The 22,193-nt window shown below is 42.8% G+C and overlaps 1 protein-coding gene across 1 annotated transcript in view; it reads left to right on the forward strand.

The window, feature by feature from the left end:
- Window positions 1–22,193, forward strand: part of LOC311489287 (disco-interacting protein 2 homolog C) — a 193,650-nt gene that overhangs the window by 140,710 nt on the left and 30,747 nt on the right. The window contains exons 8-12 of the mRNA XM_084546303.1: window positions 3,130–3,327; window positions 11,949–12,040; window positions 14,067–14,177; window positions 18,235–18,358; window positions 21,523–21,632. Coding sequence (XP_084402429.1) covers window positions 3,130–3,327; window positions 11,949–12,040; window positions 14,067–14,177; window positions 18,235–18,358; window positions 21,523–21,632 — 635 coding nt within the window. The remainder of the gene's footprint in view (window positions 1–3,129; window positions 3,328–11,948; window positions 12,041–14,066; window positions 14,178–18,234; window positions 18,359–21,522; window positions 21,633–22,193) is intronic.

Here is a 22,193-nt window from a genome sequence, read left to right on the forward strand (position 1 = left end):
GCGCTCTTGTGGCATTCATGACATCTTCAGAAAGCTCAGAGCTGGTGGAGGTGGATGGTAAATTAATTCATTAAAGCCTTATCCTTTTATCACGCCTTTGCGTTTCCTACCCAGAGGCACAGCTCATCAGCGGGTTAAGGCAGACAGCTGCCTGGGGTCGCAGTGGCAACGTTTTCATTGACAGTAGGAACAACTGTGCACGCTCAATCCTGTCGTCCTGTGGATGTTTTTGCCTCGGGCCTCAATAGACCCTAGAATCGCCTCTCTTCCTACATCACATTACCTGGTCGTTAGCGTCCTAGACCTCAATGGCCTCTGGACGGCAACAGTTGCCTAGCAGCGGCGTTCTCATGACTCATGGCTGACGTGAGCACCCAGCAGTGTGGCCAGATGCAGAGGATGGTTTTCAGTCCAAAAGTTGTTTGAAAAACCTCCAAAAAAGAAAAACGCCCAAAGATTTTAGATTGATATTTTGTTTAGTTCTTTGACCACCCTGATTGGTCACATTAGTGGAGCCTATCCTGACAAAAAACAATGCGGTCGAAGCAACATCCAGAAACTGTTTACATGAAACCATCTGAGAAGATAAGATAAGAGCTTGGTTAATCCAGAAGGAAATTCTCACACCTATGACCAATTTAGAATCACCAGTGAACCTAACCAGCATGTCTTTGGACGGTGGGAGGAAGCTGGAGTACCTGGAGAGAACCCACACAGACACAGGGAGAACATGCAAACTCCACTCAGAAAGGAACCAGTCGGCCCATGGATTAGAACCTAGAACATCAGTGCTAACCACCACGACTTCTAGTTTTTAAACCTCCCAAATTAGACGTGAAACTAACTGACACGGAGCATTTAGCATCCCGTGTCTTAATCACAGAGCTCCATTTGAAGGCAGCAGTTGTTGGAAAACAAAATCACTTTGTCCTCCCTCATAAACATCTGCCTTTGTAAAACAGCTGATTGATCGAAGTCTTCCAAAAATCCTGAAAGCCAACAGGAATTTGCTGAAATCTCGTTTCCATTCTCGTCTCCTTCCCCTGCCTTTGACTCCGATTGTATTTTTAATGCTATTCTTCTCGTGTTGAGGACGTCACTTTGAGCGGTGGTAAATATTAATATTTTGCCTCAACACATGCAGCTGACAACCTAACCCCCGCACACAGATCACCATCACCAAGCCTCATTGCCTGAAGTCTGCCGTGACAAAGCAGCGTCTGACTGATGAATATTTCCTTCTGTTTTCAGTATCAAACGCCGCCGAGCCAGAAGTTAATTCATAATTTAAGCCCGAATAGCAAATGTTGGAAAGGCTCGGTTTGTTTCGGCTTTAAAATTCATCCCCACTGCGTTTTTTTGCTTGATCAAAAGCTCTTTGAGTGATTCTGGTATTATTCTGCACGCGTGCATTCTTAAACAACTGTCGAATAAAGTTAGCTCACAATTGGAGGATGGCATCATTAGTTGGTGAAAAAATACTATTTTTATTTTATAAATAATTCATTTTCATTGCATTAAGAAGTCTTCTGTAAAGTAAAACAGAGAGAAAGACGTGTTGCTTTTGATATTCATGTCACAAATCAGCAGACGAATCAGACAAAAGTTTATTTTTTCAGAGAAGACGGCGGCTGACATTAGATGTGTTTTTCTTAAAATACCAAATCCAGCAAGGTTTGTGTGTCCTATCTGAGGCTCTGGTCTCCAGACCGACTGGTTTCAGCTGAATGAATCTTTAAAACAAGTTTAATTTTTATTAAATATGTCCAGTAATTTGCTAAAATAGCAAATAGCTTTCGTTGGTGACTGCTGCTACTACACGAGCATCTTTTTTTAGATCCGCCCTGTGAAACATTTCGGTACCTCCTGACCTCCTTACATTCTCCAAGGCCTCTGGTCTCTACTGAAGGACTAGATCTTTAAAAAAATAAAATAAAAACGCTCACAGCTACAGTGGTGTGCTCTTTTGTTGAGACGCATCTACACCAGGTGGAAAACTGAAGGCTGCTCTAAAAAATGAATGAACTAGTTTTTAATCCTCAGTTAACCTCAGATAAAGTCCAGTAAAGAAAGAAATCAGTGTTTGGCCTGAGAACCTTTTGCATTTAAAGCAGATTACTCACAGTTCCTGGCAAGAAGAACCTGTTACTTCTGTTCACATTAATCCCAAACAGACTCCATGATGTGAAGATCAGAGCTCAGAAGATCAGACCATCTGCTTGTTGCTCAAGATAAAGCTTTATAAAGGCTCTTTTAAGGTACTTAGACGCCGTAACCTACGTATGTACGTAGCCTACGCCAGTGCGAGCCATTTGTAAAAACATCACCTAAACACTAGTCAGCGCTGTGTCTTTTGCCAGTTGGATTCATTTTTGTTTCTTCTTCCTGCTTCACTTTCAACAATGCTGAGTGAAACTTTCGTCAAAAATTGTGGAGATGGAGACGCTACAACCAAGCGGACCAATCACAGCTCTTCCGGTCTGCGTTGCAGTGACGAGTAGTTACATTTCTGAGGAGGTGCACGTCAGGCAACGACGTTAGGGTTGCGCCGTCGCCGTTGACGTAGACCGCCTATAATTCCGGCTGTATGCTTGGCCTTGCTGTCCTGCTGCAGAGTGAATCTGAAATGCCAAAACATTTTCAGTAATTTCCCAGAACCCAGACTGACTTCTGATCAGAATGAGTCTGGTAACACAACATTTAGATTTCATTATGATACAGAGATAGAGAGACCTCTGCACGCAACTAGATAGTCCAACAATCAGAGCCATTTTGTTGGCGCTCAGGTGACGTGTATGACTTTGCCACTGTTACTCTTCCATTCATCACCACATAAAGCCCTTCCCCAAATGATTTGATTGGCCGGCAGAGACTCCAGAACAGCTTTCTCCTGCAAAACATTTATGGCTGGTGGAAGTTGTGTTGGTTCAATTCTAGTTCAATGCAGTTTTTAGCAAATATCAAAGCAAACAGACCCAAACAGTTTGGGACTATTACGTTCAGTGGATTAATTCATATTCACACAGATGGTGCAGATTAACGTGATATATGAGGGTTACCCTTTGAGACAAATCTGTGTAAAATCTAAAAAATTAAAACGACCTTCTGTTTCCTCTTGTCCTCCTGCAGTCCAGCAGCCAGACCCCAACCAGCCCAAGGCTGAAGGGGCCCAGATGGCGGCCATGCGGGGCGAGCAGCTGGGCGTGGTGACCAACTGGCCCCCGTCTCTGGAGGCGGCCCTGCAGAGGTGGGGCACCATCTCTCCAAAGGCCCCCTGCCTCACGACCATGGACACCAACGGCAAGCCACTCTACGTGCTCACCTACGGTAAGTCACGCTACGGAGTGACGGAAGATTTATTTTCACTGGGATCTGAGTTGCAGCTGAAACTCAACTTGGTGCAAATACAGTCACGGAGTGTGGAAGCAAATTAGGAAAACATTCATATTTTTAACAGATAGACATTTTTTTGTTGTTGTTTTGTTTCAGCTGAAGTTACGCTAACCTTTATGCATCACTAAATTAACCAAATGAGACCCCGCGTACCAACCCCAGCATCACAACCATCCAGTATTCAACACACTGTCACCCATAAATATTACGAAGGCTCCTCTACTATATGAATAGAAGAGTTTTTGTTTTCCTCTGTGCTGCATCCTTTCATTTCCAGCACATATGGTGGCTTTCCCAAGCTGATTAACTGAAGCACCAAACAATGTTTAGCGCCCGCTGTGTGAACATAATTCCCCTAATGGCAGCCAGACAGAACGCTAAGCACGTTAGCCAAGTGTGAAAAAGATGCTTTAAAGAAAGACGCTCTGAGACAGAGGGAGGGAAAGTTATTTTTTTTGTTGTTGTTGTTTTTAAAAATGAATGTATCCTGAGTGGCTTCCAGTAGCTACAGTCTCTAAAGGTCATGAAGTTCATCTGAAGTTTCTGCAGCTTACTTATTTATGCTTTCATACATGTGTTTATTCACTGCTGGGCTTTCAGTTCTTAAATTTGAATTCTAAAAGGCAAAGTTTTGGACATTTGATGAATAGACAGAATAAAAAGGCAAATCTAAAGCTACAACAGAAACCACAGAAGGAGACGTGAGAGCAGGAGTCAACACTCCTCCCTCTATTTATTGGCTCCCTCTGATTAACCTGAGGACACCACCATTACAAGCTTCCTTTACCTCTCTCATCCAGCTGGGGGGAAGAATTAAAGCCTTTAACAGCACAGAGGGATAGAAAAAGGCAGCTCTGGTGAAAGGTAATACAAACTTATAACCGACACGTCTCAAACGTCCCGCCTGCAGCGCCAGCGTCCTCTCAGCTCCCTGAACGCAATCACAGTCACATCCTCATCCCCACCTCAGGGCCACGGTTTAAGTCTGCACCTGAACGTGAACAGGTGTTTTGTTCTTTAGTTGAAGGCGACCGAGTTATTCGTTTCCCAAATGGCAGCAGAGAGAACAACTTGAGGTCTGCAGGAGGTTTAGAGAGATTTAGGGAACAGAGCTGCTTCTCTCGGGTCTTCGCGAATTTAGCGTCAAACCTCTCAGCTGTGTGGAGCATAAGAGAGTCATAAGACACGATTCCAGACTCATCACATCACAGAAGAAACGCTCTTATACTTTAAACTTCATCATGTCCAAGAATGACGGTGTTTGATTCCAAGAAAAAGTCAGCGTTCTTTGTTTGGGTTGAGATGTAAGCAGTAAATTTTACGCCAGTGTCAAACACATGAGGTATTTATATTAAAGAAGGGAAGACTTTTCAAATTAAAGGTCTGGAGCTTTCAGCTGCTTCACACAGCTGTGGGAAAGAAAGTAGGGATCAAGGCAATGAAAGGAGAAGTAGACTGAAAGAGAAGGAGGGAAGAGAAGAGAAGCGGAAACGACACATGACACCAGAAGTAGAAAGGAGGATGAACAAATACAAGAAAAGAAAGAACCACAATAAAAGATTATGTTATGTTGATGAGCTTAAAGGGGAACTACTGTTTTTTACAACCTGGACCTTATTTCTGGCATAAAATACGATCGTTTACTCACCCATATAACTTTGGTGTCATTTGGAGTTGTTCAGAAGATATTTAGCTCCAGCGGAGCGCCGCGTATATCCATATAGTGGGAGTGAATGGGGCACCGGAACGCAGCCTCTAAATAACACATTATCTGCAGCGAAACTCGTTCATTTCACCAAGATTTTGTTATGATACGCTAGTGCTATTCCGTGTTGAGTCCGGAGTTAGCTGTTATCATCATCCGGGGTCTGTAGATTGACCTGCTAACCTCTGACCTGGATGATGTCATCTCTGAGCGCCGCGTACACCCGCGACAGTCGGCTTGTTTACCTGTAATTTGCTACTGCTAGTTTTTTGCAACATGGCTGAATATTTTTCCGATTCTGAGGTTGTGGACGACGACTTTGTTTATGATGGACGTCCTTACCGTTTTAAGCCAGAGTATACGGATGAGGAGCTGGTTCGGTGCCCCAGTCACTCCCACTATATGGATAAACGCGCTGCTCAGCTGGAGCTAAATATCTTCCAAACGACTAAAAGTTATATGGGTGAGTAAGCGATCGTATTTTATGCCAGAAATAAGGTCCAGGTTATAAAAAATGGTAGTTCCCCTTTAACCTTTTATAGGGGGCTCATTGAAATACTTCATCGAAATTCCAAATGTCAACCCTAGAGTGTTATTGTAGGGCATAAGAAGATGTTTTTACTTCTGTGGAATTTTTCAAAATTAAAGATTTTCATCTAGAAAATCAAGATTAATGAAGTTACCATATATGGTTCCTTGCTCTTAACATATATTTAGACCATTAGAACATCAGTGCTGATTCAGACACTTGTCAACATACACATTATCACATTAGACAATATTAGGACACTTCTTCATGCAGAGGTGAACCTTACAGACCACATTAGACCCTGATTAGACCTGAGAATGTTTCTTTGGTCTTCTCTGATTGGCTGGACGAAAACCACATGCTTCTAAACCTCACTGAGAAGCACTGGGACGCAATTTAAAATGTGTGCCGAGGTATACGATTCCTCGCCCCATAAAGGCCTAAAACAAACTGCGACACATTTCTTCAGCGTGTGATTCCCCCAGGGTCGAGGTGTTGACTCGTACGTTTGCTGCACATTTCTCAGAAAAAGGCCTCAGGAAGGACACGTGTGATGTTTCCATCTGAATTGCGAACAGAAAAAGTCTCCGATGGCGATGGAAGTGCTCAGTCTCATCTGAAGTTCAGTGAAGTGTTTAGCTTCACGTCCGCCGATGCTGGTGGCGTTCACATACACGATTTAACGCAATCACACACACAACCGCCGGCCCCGGTGACGGACATGAACAGGCAGCGGCTTTATCGCAGGAGCATCAGCTTCCTCCAAATAGGCGTGAAGTGTTTGTGTGTGCGAGTGCCGATGAGGCGATATGAGCGCTCACCAGACTGTGAAACGTCCTCAGCCAGCGCTCAGGAGAACGCCGCTACAGACGGGAGCACGGTGAGACTCTGTGTGCAGTGGTGAATCTAAATCTCAGCCTTTACCTCTCTCGCCACCTCTGTCTGCCTTTATCGCTCATTCCTGTCGTGTCTTTGCCCTTCTTTGATGTCGGCCAACAAAGGCAAACGTGTTTTGTTTCTTGCTGTCGAGTTGTCCTCCAACACCCCCCGAGAACAGAGAGAATTCATGATGCTCTATTCCCCCGCCGTCCTTAAACTCAACCCTCACCACGCTGCACTGCAGATAACCCCACATTACAGGCAGGAGGAAAAACATATTTCATTTCATAATAATAATAAAAAAAGAAATAGTTTCTCAGGGAGCTCAGATTCTCTGTACTCTGAACAGCTGATTTTATTTACCAAGAAATAATCACGTTATCGATCAAGATGATTGGATTTCTGAACACGAGGAGGAAACAATCCATATGTTTGTGGTGGCTCTAAACTACAATTCCTCCACCTTAACGATTTACTTATAAATTGTAATATAACACACACTGATCAAGCCACAACATTATGACCACTGGAGAAGTCAATAACATTTAAACCATCTTGTGACAATTCAGTGTTCTGCTGGAAAACCTTTGGACCTGGATGTTAATTGTAGCACCCACCTAGACCACACCAGCCCCCCCCCCCCATAGCAATGACACTCCTTGATGGCAGCAGCCATCCCCAGCAGGAAACGCTTTAGGAACAACTTAAAAAAAAACATGAAGAACAGCACAAGGTGTTGACCTGGCCTCCAAATTCACTAGATCCCAAACTGATCAAGTATCTGTGGGATGATCCACAGAGGCCCCTCCCCTCAAAGACCCCCCACTAACAACATTCTGTTACCAGACACCACAGGACACCCTCAGAAGGCCCATGTCCATTCTCTGATGAGTCACCACTGGGGAGACCTACACAATATTAGGAAGGTGGTCATAATGTTATGCCTAATCGGTGTGTACATATTACATCTGTGCACAGTTTTTATTTTCCTGAAATTTAAACATATATTGGTTACTCCTAAGTTACACATCATCCTCCTCTTGGTTTCAGAGGACTAAGACAGGTCTTTCTTTGGTGCATTCAGTTATGTCATCCTAACAAAAAACAAAAAACAAAAAGCATTCCTCTGCACAGAAACTCTGATTACATCTGGAGCTGCAGAGCTCTGATTTGGGCTCATCTGAAGTTCAGCAGGGGAGATGCTCTCATGCCTGCAGGACTCCTCTGATTGTGGAAGGAGGATGACAGAAACTCGTCGGCCAAGATCTATCGTTCCTTCTCTTACAGTGTTTTTATTCCTGTAGGTGTGATGTTGTTTTTGCTCAATCCGAAATCTCTCAAGGGTAATTTATCAGGTGGTGGTGACATGATGTTGAGTTATATAAAGGGTCAAAAGAGGAAAAAGTAAAGTACAAAAAGTTACCAAGCTTCAATGTTGTGGTTTTAAATTATTTTAACTTTTACTGACCCTGTTTGATTTACTTTAAATAGAGCAGGTACAGTCACGTTAGCGTAAAGTTGAAGGAGTTCTTCTTTCTTTTTTAATAAAGCGTCTTTAGGACGTAACATGGATGAAGTGTTGCTGTGTTCTGACTGATTGAGAGCAGGACCAGATGCTGTGGAAACATTTATGTTGTGTGTTTGCATTAGTCATCTACGTGGCAGCTGCTTCTAATGAATCAGGCTGAAGTCAGCGTCACGGGGCCGCCTGGCCCGGGCCATCTGCATCAACGGGCTCGTTTTACAACGTGAGGACGGGACGTTGTTCTGGAGGTTCTCTCTGACCTGAAAAAATCTGCAAAAATTTAGGTTTTGACATGAAAAACACCACAGAGAATCATCACCAGATTCTGTGACTCTTGAGTTCATTAGCCTCAACTTTACTGTTTTTGTCCAACGGCAGGACTCGGCAGCAGATAGCCTTATACTGTAATGTATGCCACCATATCACTCAACAGACAGAACTAACATTCAGTTCATGAAGTGGTATGAAGTGGTATAAAATAAAAGTTTACATGGACATTGACTAAAATAACATTTGGGGTGTTTGCATGCCCCAAAACATCCAAACTTGATTGACAACACTAAATAGATTTGAAAGAAGAAGACGGCTGAGATGTCTCCATGTCTTCCAACGTTGCTGTCCACATGGATTCCAGATTGGTTCATCTTTTCAAACACTTCTTGTTTCAACATCTGGCAGTTTTTCTACCTCCATGTTGAGAGAAGAAGAAGAGGAAGGAAGAATATAAAGAAGAAGGAGAAACACAAGAAAGAGAAGACGGAGAAAGACAAAAAGGAAGAGAAAGAGGAGACATAACAGCAGCGAGAAAAGTAGAATAAGGAAAATAATCAAGAGAATAAGGAAGAGAAGAAGAACAAGATCCTCCAGTCCTGAATGTCTAGAGTATTAGAAGACGACCAAGATTTCTCCACGTCTCCATCGTCTCTGTCCACATGGATTCCATCTTGGTTCATCTTTGTTTTTCTATCTCCATGTTTCTGTCCCTCCTGAAAACTCCTCACCTGATGTTTTTACCCCACGTGGAGCAGACATGCTCGGAGAGAATGGATTTATTCCAGTAACCAGAGAGAAACCAGAAGATCAAGAGTTTACGTGGCTATTAAAAGTTTCCTACGCCACCCATCTCAACCTGATTGACAGCTCCTTCCGATCAGTTAATCCGGTTATTAGCAGAATATTATTGTGCTCCCCCTGGTGTCTGGCTGCAGTATAGGTCATAAGCTCCACCCCCTCTGTGTTAGTGGATGGGACTTGGGCCAAACAATTTTTTTTTCAAGGATGGTTTCTTTCATTTTAGGTACTTAATGTAATGTTGAAGCATGTTTAAGTGTCAACTGTTTGGATAGGTTTCGTTTTAGTTAGTTATTTGACACTATAGAAACAGGATGTGACATAATGGCGACTACCAGTTGCCATGCCGACCGTTCAGTAAAGTAAGTAAAAAAAAGTAAAAAAAATAAGTTCAGTGTATAATCCAATATTTCCTTTTAACTGGTGGAGGAAGAGCAGAGCGTAGTATTAATTACACGAAAATGTGAGTCTGGAGGAAATGTGGGCGGGGCTTCGATATCATGGCTCCACGTGGCTCCACCCTCGGACTGTTCTGCTCAGACTCTGACTCCAGACTTGCAAGATGGCGCCGCCCATACTGCCGGGAAAATAGCGTCAGTTTGGCCAAAGCAAGGAAGTGGAGGCACAGATTGCATATTTATATACAGTCTATTGTCCAAATTATCAGATATTTCTCAGTTTCACACCTAAATGAAGTTTACTAGATCCAAGCAGAGCTGACGGGTCATTTAGGCTGAATATAAGAATCCATGTATGCTAGCTGGCCAAACACCATATCAAAGCCTGCAAGCAGTTGCTAGTCAGAGTCGATGCAGGTATTATGAGCTCTCTTGGCATCACTTATGAGATCTAAACAAGATCCTTAAAATGCCTGGCTTTAATAATGTTTCTAAACTGCTGTCATACCTGTGGTTTCAGCTGACTCACTTCTTTTTATTTTCCTCCAGGGATCCCAAAGCCCTCCTTTTCTCCAATTCATTAGTTCTGACAAAAACCAGGAAAAAAAAAACTAATTTAGTCCAAAAAAACAACAACAAGGCGTTCACGCTGGAATGCCCATGCATATTATCTACGTCTGTCAGTCTGAATTAGGAGGAAAAAAAAGAAAAGGGAAGGAAATTGATTCTATTGTTGTGAGTTACGGCGATAATGAACAGAGCTGACTCCGGCTGGGTGGGGAAAATGAAACCGATCGGATAGATTTGATAATATTTAATGACTTCATATGAACCTGGAGATATTTAAACACCTTCTGTGAAATGGAAAAATTAAAAAACTTTTCAAGCTGCTGCCTGTGTAATTCTCTACCAGTGTGGACTTCCTCTCATGTGCTGTGGTTTTATCTCTGAGTGTAAAGTATCTCTGTACATGGATCCAGTTACACCACCGTCATGAGGTGCGTTTGGTTTGTTGCATGGTTTGAAGTCGGTGTAGCTGGGTGGCATTCATGATTCATGGTGTGTTCATGATTCTCCTTCTTTGTTCTACTGTGTAAAAAATCCCAACACTGATATTTCTTTCCTGTTTTTGTTGGGTGCAAAAGAAGTCGACCACTCATTCTCTAGATCACATACACTGCCTGACCAAAAAAAAAGTCTCCACCTGGATTTAACTAAGCAAATAGGTAGGAGCCTCCTATTGGATAATTACTGCATGGGTGATTATCTTTCAGCTGGCAACAAGTTATTTAACCCCAACTGATCCAATGAGTAGCTTCTCATTTCTTCAACAACCATGTCTAAAGACACATCCTGTGGTCGGAAAAGATGTCAGTCTGTTTGAGAAGGGTCAAATCATTGGCATGCATCAAGCAGAGAAAACATCTAAGGAGATTGAAGAAACTACTAAAAGTGGGTTAAGAACTGTCCAACGCATTATTAAAAACTGGAAGGATAGTGGGGAACCATCGTCTTCCAGGAAGAAAATCCTGATTGATGGTGATCTGTGATCACTTAAATGTTTGGTGAAATCAAATGGAAGAAAAACACCAGTAGAACTCAGGGCTGTGTTTAATAGTGAAAGTAAGAACATTTCCACACGCACAATGTGAAGGGAACTCAAGGGATTGGGACTGAACAGCTGTGTAGCCTTAAGAAAACCACTAATCAGTGCGGCTAACTGGAAAACAAGGCTTCAGTTTGCTAGGGAGCATAAAGATTGGACTCTGGAGCAATGGAGGAAGGTCATGTGGTCTGATGAGTCCAGATTTACCCTGTTCCAGAGTGATGGGGGCATCAGGGTAAGAAGAGAGGCAGATATAGTGATGCACCCATCATGCCTAGTGTCTACTGTACAAGCCTGTGGGGGCAGTGCTATGATCTGGGGTTGCTGCAGTTGCTGAGATCTAGGTTCAGCAACATTATGTGTCCAAAGAATGAGGTCAGCTGACTACCTGAATATACTGAATGACCAGGTTATTCCATCAATGGATCATATTCCAAGATGACAATGCCAGGATTCATGGGGCTCAGGTTGTGAAAGAGTGGTTCAGGGAGCATGAGACATTGTTTACACCCATGGATTGGCCACCACAGAGTCCAGACCTTAACCCCATTGAGAATTTTTGGTATGTGCTGGAGAAGGCTTTGTGCAGTGGTCAGACTCTCCCATCATCAATACAAGATCTTGGTGAAAAATTAATGCAACACTGGATGGAAATAAATCTGGTGACGTTGGAGAAGGTCCAACGAAATATTAGAGTCTGTGACCTTTTTTTTTTTTGACCAGGCAGTGTATTTCATAAATGACACGCTGGACTTTGTCATTGGTCACGCCAAACATTTTCCTCTTGCTTGAAGCGTCTGTATGAGTAGTTTGTAATGATGAATCTTTGGATCTGCTTGCAGGTAAACTGTGGTCCAGGAGTGTGAAGGTGGCCTACAACCTGCTGCACAAACTGGGAACCAAACAAGAACCGCTCGTCAAGCCTGGAGACCGGGTGAGTGTTTGAACCAGTTAGACGTTCAACCGTACCCTGACGGTGTTTATTATGCTTGAGAGTATGTCTTTTCTTTTGTTTTTGGACGATCTGTCCCGCTTATATATATATATATATAGACAATGAAGCTCTCAGAGTGGTTAACGGGGGATTTATTAGCATTGTCATTTGTATAACTGCCTGTGGCTGTGAATCATCAGCTTTGATTCACATCCACAAAAGGACAACGTCTTCTTCCACTGAAGTCTGCCATGTTTCTGTGGTAGCCCTGGACAGACAGACCAAACACTGAGAGGGCCTTTCACATAATGACTAATATAACGCTGATGTACGTTCAAGAGTCGGTTGTTTTTGGCGTGGCTCATTGGTCTAGGGTTATGATTCTCACTAAGGGTGCGAGAGGTCCAAGATACAAATCCCTGTCGAGCCCAGATGGCCGTTGATAGCAGGCGCCATGGGTTAGATCAGCAAAAGAGACAAGCCTTAAATTAGTTAGACATGTCAGAGGCAGACCTTGAAGAGTTAACTGAACCTTTAACGGCAGTCTGAACAAACATCCATTTTTACTTTGTTATTTAAAAGTCACAGAACACAGCAGAGGTTTACTGACGTCACCTCTCTGGAGTCTTTGGGTTCTTGCCAAAACAAAATCCCTTAACATTACGCCACATGACCCTTTACTCAATCCTTTAAAGTGGACTCATGCACAGTCCTTCCTTCCTTCCTTCCTTCCTTCCTTCCTTCCTTCTTTTTCATTGCCATCATCACATCACACTCAGGGCCCCTTTACCCGGCACGCCACACGCCTCAGCACATGAAAAGACAATCACACCGGAGTGGAAAAAAGCCTCAGTAATAGTCCCAAATGTGTCTGCTGCCACGGGACGCCCCCTCCGCCTCTATTTTCCCTCTTTCATCTTTATTTGAAGCTCGATTTCCCGCTCAGCTGGAGGCTAAGTCAAGACTGGAACAGTGTCAGGGAATGGAGTTTTTCTTCTTCAGCTGGAAGGGTGTTCGCTTTAATCACTTTACAACTTCTCCTTCTTTTTCTTCTTGATAACACAAACCGGTTCCTTTCAGTTTTGCTGGAGCTGCACACAGATGAAAGCGTCATTACACCACAAACATTCACTCACGTGCACCCACACACTGGACGTACAGCTCACACATTCAGCCCTCTGTCGTATCCGGACGCTATCATGCTGAACTTGAGCTCCGTTATCATCACACCGTGCATCTGGAGCTAGGCTGGATCCAGTATGGCGGAGCGTGAGATAGCGGCTCTGCTGTGATGTAGAAGCCTTTTGGATCTGTTCATGTGCCATGTGCCATGTGGAGAGGAATCATCTTCACAGTAAATACGTCTCAGACGAGCATTTGAGATGATGCACCAAAAAGATTTCACTGATATGAAAGCTCTTTAAATTGGTTTAGTATTTGTTTTTCGATCAAAGGTCAAAACAAATCTAATTCCTATGAAGTTGAAATGTCGTTTTTAATTGATTTTGATCTACTGGCATTGGCTGATTGTGCAGGACGTTCATTCCTGCTACAGAAAATGCTCACTTGAATCAATTTTTGCATAGATTTGTGTCTATTTTTTGCTTTTCTAAGCTCTAAATGTGCAATTAGACAACAATGCAGTTTTCCACTGCTGGGGTAACTATCACCCAGCAGGTTACAGCTACTCTATTAGTAGCATAGGGACAGAAATCAAAGGTTAATTATATTTTACACCTCTCTGGTATTTTGTTTAATACTTTACTTAAAGTGTATTTTTTTCCTATTTCCCACATTTTTCTGACTCGCTTATTCAGTAAATGTTTTGGTGTTAAAACATTTTAGGTTTTAAGATGCTCTGATGGTTTAAAATACAGATTTACAGCGTTTAACTCACATTTGTTTTATAATAATGACTTAAATTTTGCAGAAATAGTGAGATTTTGACTGCAAATATTTACATTTAGATGAAAACACGTCTTTCTCTTTGCTGCAACTCATGTGTAATATGTCCTCCCACCTGTAGGTGGCGCTGGTCTTCCCTAACAACGACCCAGCTGCCTTCATAACGGCCTTTTACGGCTGCCTGCTGGCCGAGGTCGTCCCTGTGCCGATAGAAGTACCACTAACCAGGAAGGTAAGTGATCACAAACCAGAACTTCCTGTAGAATAGCGTTAAAAACATTTTAAAAACAGGATGCAGCCTCCGGGACGTCCGTCACGTGATGCCTGAAGAAATGTTTTGAAGCTCAATGTGGCGTCTCCGGCCGTCACCATCTTGATAACTCTGTAACTTAGCTGTAACTCGCAGCTCATTTAAAAACTGTCAAATAGCGGTGGAAAAAAAGATTCGGGATTTCCGCTGCGGATTCACTGCTCATGAGGCTCTGTTTAACCGAGAGGCCCGCGACCCCTAGGGGGTCCGCGGAGGTACTGCAGGGGGGTCGCGAAAGTTTTGGTTGATTAGACATTTCTTTTATATTATCCCAGCAATTTTTTCTACAAATTTAAATGTCTTTAAATACACATATGCATAAGTAGGGGGTCCCCGCTCCATCTCTCAATCAGTTTGGGGGTCATTGGCCTGGAAAACGTTGAAGACCTCTGATTTAGACCATTAATCACAGACAAGAATGTCTGTTTTCTTCTAGACCGTAATGTTATGATTCTGAATCTCACTGGAGCCTGTGTTGTGAGTGATTAATATCCTACTCTACATCCACTCCACATACATTTTAGACCATAAGAAAATAAAATATTCTTTCGGAGTAGTGACCCTGTCCTCATTTATTTATATATTTTTTTTTTTGCACAGCTTAATTTTGAGGTTTAGGCTTATGTAAACTACTTGATATGATTTTCAGTGACTATGTATCACAAGTGATAAATGACAATAACAGGTAACTGTAATAAAGGTGTTTACTGTGCTTTATTATGTCTCCAGTGAATGTACTGGAAACACTTTGACTTGCGAAACCCAGCTCATATCAGTGAGTGACTCCCGAATCCCTCAAAAGTAGTGATGTGCAGATCGATACTGAAATATCGATACCTCTGATACCAGATCTTTATGCTCAAAAATCGATTCTCATTTAATTGCATTTCAATTCAAAATAGTAGAAAAGTCAGCATCTTGTATTCATTATGAAGCTATGATTTGAAATACCATACTTTTTTTAGATTTGCCAGACACATTAGGTGTATTTGCACAAAGTATCGGTATTGGATCGGTATCACCGATACCAGCCTGAATTTTACTCAGTATCGGATCGGAAAGGAAGTCGGTGGGATCGAACATCACTACTCAAAAGATCCAGGTTTTACACTACTACTGTCAAAGAGGTGGAGCGTGAGTGGCCCAAAGCTAGCTCCATGTGGACACCCACCTGTCACTCAAAGCAGCCACATCCTTAATTATGCACAACTATTAAGCCTTGATTCAATTGAAGTGGGCGTGTTTAAACAGTTTCTCTACGAGGATGTAAACGTGTTTATTTCTGTATTGAATTAAACATTTAAACGTCGAGGCCTATAGTCTATATTCTATAAATTTAGCTCAACATCAAATGTTTTTTTTCAGTTTGTTGTACACTGATCAGGAACTGAAGATGAGTTTCTGGAAGCTGTAGTTCTCTAGCGACGATGCAGCGGTCAAGGATTTGTAGAGGACATAAGTGTCTTTAAAGAAGTCCCAAAGGACCAGCGGCACACAATCAGTCGAGCAAAGTTGAGAGGGAACATTTTGTTTTTTTGTTTTGGTTTCTTCTTCTTTTTCTGCAGCATTAGTGAGTTACAGTACAGCCTGAATTAACACCAGTGAACAGAGATAACTCTTCTCTTAAAAACATGAGTCAGAGGACACAGAGCTCTGCTGAGGTCTAACCAGAACCAAATGTCTCTGAGGAAACTTGTCTACTTCTGCTGTGGTTGTAGGTTTGTTTGAGTCATAGTTTGGACCGAAACTGTTCACTGTCAGGAAGAGATGATGTGAGACTCACAAGTCTGTCTGGCTTCATGAGTTTCAGCCCTGGGAACATTTTTAAAAAACAGATTTCTTTTGATAATTTACGAATGTATGAAGTCTCGAAATAATCACCAAACTATAAGCATGGCTAAATAATAGTGAAGTAGTTGGAAATGAGACTGACCAGGTGACCTCAGACGTCACCTGACATCTACCTGTTTGTCATTCAGTCACCCTTTTATTGGACCGTCTGTCAGTCTGATCTCCTTCATCACTGCACCTGTCCTGGTCTGATGGATTTACATGTACAGTGTTTCTTCAACCTGATTACAGCTTAACTGTTTAACGTTAAATGAAAAGATCTGATCAGATGCGTGTCTTCACATGCCCCCAAAACATCAATTACTAGAATTTTATCCCAACTTTTGACAGCACTGAATTGATGACCACATGTCCACATGGATTCCACTTTGGTTCATCTTATCAAACATGTTTCTGTCCCTCCTGGAAATGTATACCTGGAAAAGGATCAGAAAGAATGGATTTACTAGCCTGGAAGTCAGGTAGAACTTTCCCTGCACATAAAAAAATATTTGTGGGGGAAATTTGTCAATACCAAGCACGTTGTTGGGATCGGTCAAGTTCAGTTCTGAACTACAGATTCTGGAGGGCAGGATGAACAGCGACGTACTTGATGACACTTGTGAAATGCTTTCTGGGACACCTGGCTGTCCCAAATCCATACATGTTGTCTCCAGAAGCATCCTCAATAAAACAGACGGAGCAAGAACATATCTGCGTATTTGGACGGCCTTGCACAGTGGTGTGGTGGTTAGCACTGATGCCACACAGCAAGAAGGTTCTGGGTTCTAATCCATGGGCCGACTGGGGCCTTTCTGTGTGGAGTTTGTATGTTCTCCCTGTGTCTGCATGGGTTCTCTCCAGGTTCTCCAGCTTCCTCCCACCGTCCAAAGACATGCTGGTTAGGTTCATTGGTGATTCTAAATTGGCTGTAGGTGTGAGTGTGAATGGTTGTCTGTCTCTCTGTGTTAGACTGGAGACCTGTCCAGGGTTGTACCCCACCTCTCGCCCAATGACAGTTGGGACCCCGACCCCCCAGAGGACAAGCGGTTACAGGAAATGAATGAGTAAATTGGGGACTAAGCTCCACTAAACGTCTGTCAGGCCAATCAGATCGTTTGGGTGGGGCTTTATGTGGTTGAATGATTGATTGAATGATTAGCTCTGATTGGTTGAAAGACTATCCAATATATAAAATCCTATGTGTCTGTTGAACAAATCATCTCAGTCTGTTCATATTGAGGTGGTTACATGAGACATTATTATTCTAATTATTAGAGATATACCAGTGCCTTGTGTCCTGAGCTCTGCACTGGAATCCTGACAAAAAAGATAAATGGTAATGTCATTAATTCATGAAGCATGTGATGCAAAGACAAAAGCATCAAATCTGCGTCGAGCATTGAGACTCCAGAATCAAACCAGCTGAAATGTCATATGTCCGTCATCTTTTCCCGCACGGTTTCACATCATGTGAAAACGTCGCCTCTTTGTGTCTTCTCCCTCTGCAGCGTTTCAATGGCACCTGGCTGGAGAATCAGCTCCGGCCGCTTATCTCCCCGCGCACAACCGCTATTATCCACACAACAGGGACGGATGAAAACACCATTTAGTTTTTGTAACCATGTTTACTTGATTATTGGTCGGAATTTACATTTAGATGAAAACTGCTGAACCACGGTGGAATTAATATCTGTCTGCACGCGCTTTTTGTCACGCCGCAGTTTCTGAAACATTTGTAATATGAACTAGTATGTGTCTCTGTACAACTTTAAGTCAATAATTATAGAAAAAAATAATAACAAATTAGGAGTTAACGTAGAGTATACGTATTCATCTGCAAAAGAGTTACACTTCACAATTTAACATGTTTACTCAAGAAATCATCAATGGATTCTGTTTGTGTTGGACGATAGCAAATTGCGTTGACACTGAAAGAGATTTCTATGTATTTAACAGATTTGTGGAGCTGTATTTGAAGAGATTAGACCAACTCACTGCAGGAGTCATGTTTCTGAAATATGTACATAACACTTGTTGGGGAGTTTTGTGTCACGACACAGACCAGAGGAGCTGAGCTGAACCAGGAAGCTCTTCTCCGTCGACTAGAGTTCACTGATCACATTAGATCTCTCCCGTCTCTGTGCAGGACGCCGGCAGCCAGCAGATCGGGTTTCTGTTGGGGAGCTGCGGAGTGACGGTGGCTCTGACCAGCGATGCCTGCCATAAAGGGCTACCCAAGAGCCCCACCGGAGAGATCCCACAGTTCAAAGGTCAGACACATGCAACCTCTCATTGGTGGCGTACTGTCACTCTCATAATAGATTCCCGCAAAAAGCCAAACCACACAGTTCTCAGTAAACATGATGGAGAGAGAGAGAGAGAGAGAGAACTTTCTGAACTGATAATAATTGAGAGTGCAGCGTAATGGAAATATACAGCTCCCTCTGGTGACGCACACACCACACATGGATGCACTGCTGCACCAGCTGCTACAGAGAGATGGCTTCATTTCTTTCACTTTAAAGAGTCGCGCACACGACATGTAACAGGATTGAGTCTGCAGAGTCGGGTCAGGCGGGGGCTCCTTAGGGAGGAGTCCCACAGTCATTGACAACTTAGCACATTTCCATCTCTGTCAGCCCTCAAGGGGGGCCCCCCCTCCTTCTGTCCCCCCAAGCAGTTCCCTGTCTTGCCTGTCGACAAGTTGCGCCTCTGGTCGTCTTCTTCTTGTTTCATAGGTTTTTTTTTTTCTCCCTCTAAGTCGGATGAATGAACAGACTGATGGCAGCAGACAGCTGGGCTGAGTAATGCATGACAAGATGATGGAGAGAGAGGGGAGAAACAGAAAGACAAGTCAGTGGAGTGGTAATGCAAATCGATAGAAAAACAACTGAGGAGACGGAGGAGAGGAGAAAGGGAAGGGGTGGGAGGAGGCGAGTGATAGACGGAGAATAGAGACATTGAGCAGAAAGAGAGAATCTCCCAGTGATGAATAACCACTGTTTGCTCTGCAGTAATGGACGTATAAATAGCAACATGATGCCATCAGATTTATTGCTCCTCACTCAGCATGGATTTAGGAGTGTGTGTAAGTGTGTGTGTGTGTGTGTGTGTGTGTGTGTGTGTGTGTGTGTGTGCGCGGCTCATTAATGCAGAGTGCTCCTCGTATTGATCAGCAGGTTTTAAGCTCGTCTCATTCACGTGGATGATTGTTTCTTCTGTCTCGTTGCCCGGCAGCAACAGCGGCTTCAGTTCAGACATTAACAGCCCGCAGGATTTTACTACCACTCGTGTTCAGCCAGCAGAACAAAACATAATCTCATGTCTCATAATAATCATGGTTCGTCTTTACAACAGTGGCAGGAAAACTTCCATGGTTCTGGACTTGCATCCACTTGGCCAAATATAACGTGTAGTCTTGTGGATGACATTAAAACGAAAAGTTCAGTTCAGTTTAATTTTATTTGGACAGCACTGATAGCGACTGAGTTGGTGTTACAATGTTCTACAGAACCTAGAGCCTGAAACATGCAGCGTCTAAATATGATACAAACAAGACTACAAGATAAAGCTGAAGCATGTTACACAATTGTTAATGAATAAACAAGGATGGATACAGCTAGCGTTTAAAATGTTCACTGTAGAAATGTTTAGTTTCGGGTGAGTTTGCTGGTATAATGTGTGAAAATAAGAGATATCATGAACAGTTGGAGAATTCTGAATTCAGGTAAGAGTTGGCAGTTGAGGCCTGGAACACAGATGAGTAGTATGCAGCTCCACAGATTCATAGATCAGAAACATGCAGCTCCACAGTTCAGAAACACGCAGCTGTATAGATCAGAAACACGCAGCTGTATAGATCAGAAACATGCAGCTCTATAGATCAGAAACACGCAGCTCTACAGTATAGATCAGAAACATGCAGCTGTATAGATCAGAAACATGCAGCTCCACAGTTCAGAAACACGCAGCTGTATAGATCAGAAATACGCAGCTCTATAGATCAGAAACATGCAGCTCTATAGAGCAGAAACACGCAGCTCTACAGTATAGATCAGAAACATGCAGCTCTATTGATCAGAAACATGCAGCTCTATAGATCAGAAACATGCAGCTCTATAGATCAGAAACATGCAGCTCTATAGATCAGAAACATGCAGCTCTATTGATCAGAAACATGCAGCTCTATAGATCAGAAACATGCAGCTCTACAGTATAGATCAGAAACACGCAACTCTATAGATCAGAAACACGCAACTCTATAGATCAGAAACACGTGGCTCTACAGTATAGATCAGAAACATGCAGCTCTATAGATCAGACACATGCAGCTCTATAGATCAGAAACATGCAACTCTATAGATCAGAAACACACAGATCAGACATATGCAGCTCTATAGATCAGACACATGCAGCTCTATAGATCAGAAACATGCAGTTCTATAGATCAGCAACACACAGATTAGAAACACACTGGTTTCTAACATTTGAATCCTCCACCCAGGTCCTGTCATACTTTTAACTACCATCCCTAATTTTAGGTTTTATTAGTTTAATACCCGTCTCCTCCTGTCCACACGTCACTGAGCAAGAGAATGAATCCTAAAATAACTTAAAATCTAAGTCACTTTGAAGTAAATCAAGTCAATGCAATGTGAACCTATGGAACATGGACCTAAATATAAGAGAAAAGATCTGATAAGTATGAGATAATGTAGAGTTCTGCAGGATCTAAAGTGATGGTTGCGGGTTAACATACAAAAAAAACAGGCTTATGTTGCAGCCCGCAGCGCAGCACACCGTATCCATAGCAACACTGCACCTCCCGTTTCTTATAAATATAAGTTTACATAATTGCATCATCTCAAATAGCAGTGGATGATAATACGTTTAAACCTTTTTTCACGATTCGTAGAGAGTTTAATGTGTTTCTATGTAAATGAGCCTCATACAGGCTAAACCTTTCATCCATATTAATGAGAGCAGCCGTCCAGGGAGAATATAAATGACACCTTTCATCAGAATCAATTGGAAAACCTTGTTTTTTTATCACTTTAATTTACTTTTTTTCCCCGCAGGCAGCGTGTAATTTAGATTTTACCCAGAAAATATTCAGTTTGAGACCTTTTATTTGCACATACTTAAACAATCCATGCACAGATCATCTTTTTATATAGATTGACCACTGGTGTGTTCTTCTCAAAGACTTGCAGGAGTCATACATTCACTTATTAAAAGTCATGGAAATCAGCAACACCTTTCCTTCCCTTCCCAAAGATTGCACTGTTTCTGAATCAGGTTCTGCAAGTAAACCAGGGAGGACAGTTCAGCCTGTGAATGTTTGAATAAAACAACACACTTTTCTGAGGTTTCTTACCCGGAATCCTTACTGGAAACGTTAGTGGATGTTTGTTTTGTTTGCCTGTGCCCTCAGGCTGGCCCAAGTTGCTGTGGTTCGTCACAGAGTCCAAACACCTCTCCAAACCGCCCCGAGACTGGTTCCCACATATTAAAGATGCCAACCAGGACACTGCCTACATCGAGGTAACACACACACACACACACACACGCACACACACACACACACACACACACACACACACACACACACACACCAAACACAAGCAGCGGGTCTTCTCCGGGGCACCGAAACATTTCCAAGCGGCCATGAAATCGATGGTGCTTCGTGTCTTTAGGATTAGAATAGCTGAGAGGATGCTGCTGCTGCTGCTGTGTGTCTCTGCCGGTCAATGCTATCGTCCTGTCTGATTGATTTGAATTTACCAGACGTCCCTGGGCAGTAATTGCGCCGGCAGCAAGGTGAAATGTCCTCCTTGATTGCACGGCGAGTTGAAAAAGGCTGAAAGGAAAATGATCAAGAAGACGGATGATTGAAAAACGACCTTTTGTTTTGAACAGAAGCCTCGTCCCGACGGTGCAGACAGACAAAATTACTGCAGAGCTCTTTTTTTCTGTGGCTCAAAGAAATGTTTATTTTTCAGGAGCGCTGGTATATTTTGAAAGATGATGTCTCAACGTGGTTCATGATAGAGGCACACGGTGTCAGTTCCTCAGTTTGGGGGCATGAATTTTTCAGACATTGTG

This window comes from Chelon labrosus (assembly GCF_963514085.1).
Source record: "Chelon labrosus genome assembly, chromosome: 6".
In the NCBI taxonomy this organism is placed as follows: Eukaryota; Metazoa; Chordata; class Actinopteri; order Mugiliformes; family Mugilidae; genus Chelon; species Chelon labrosus.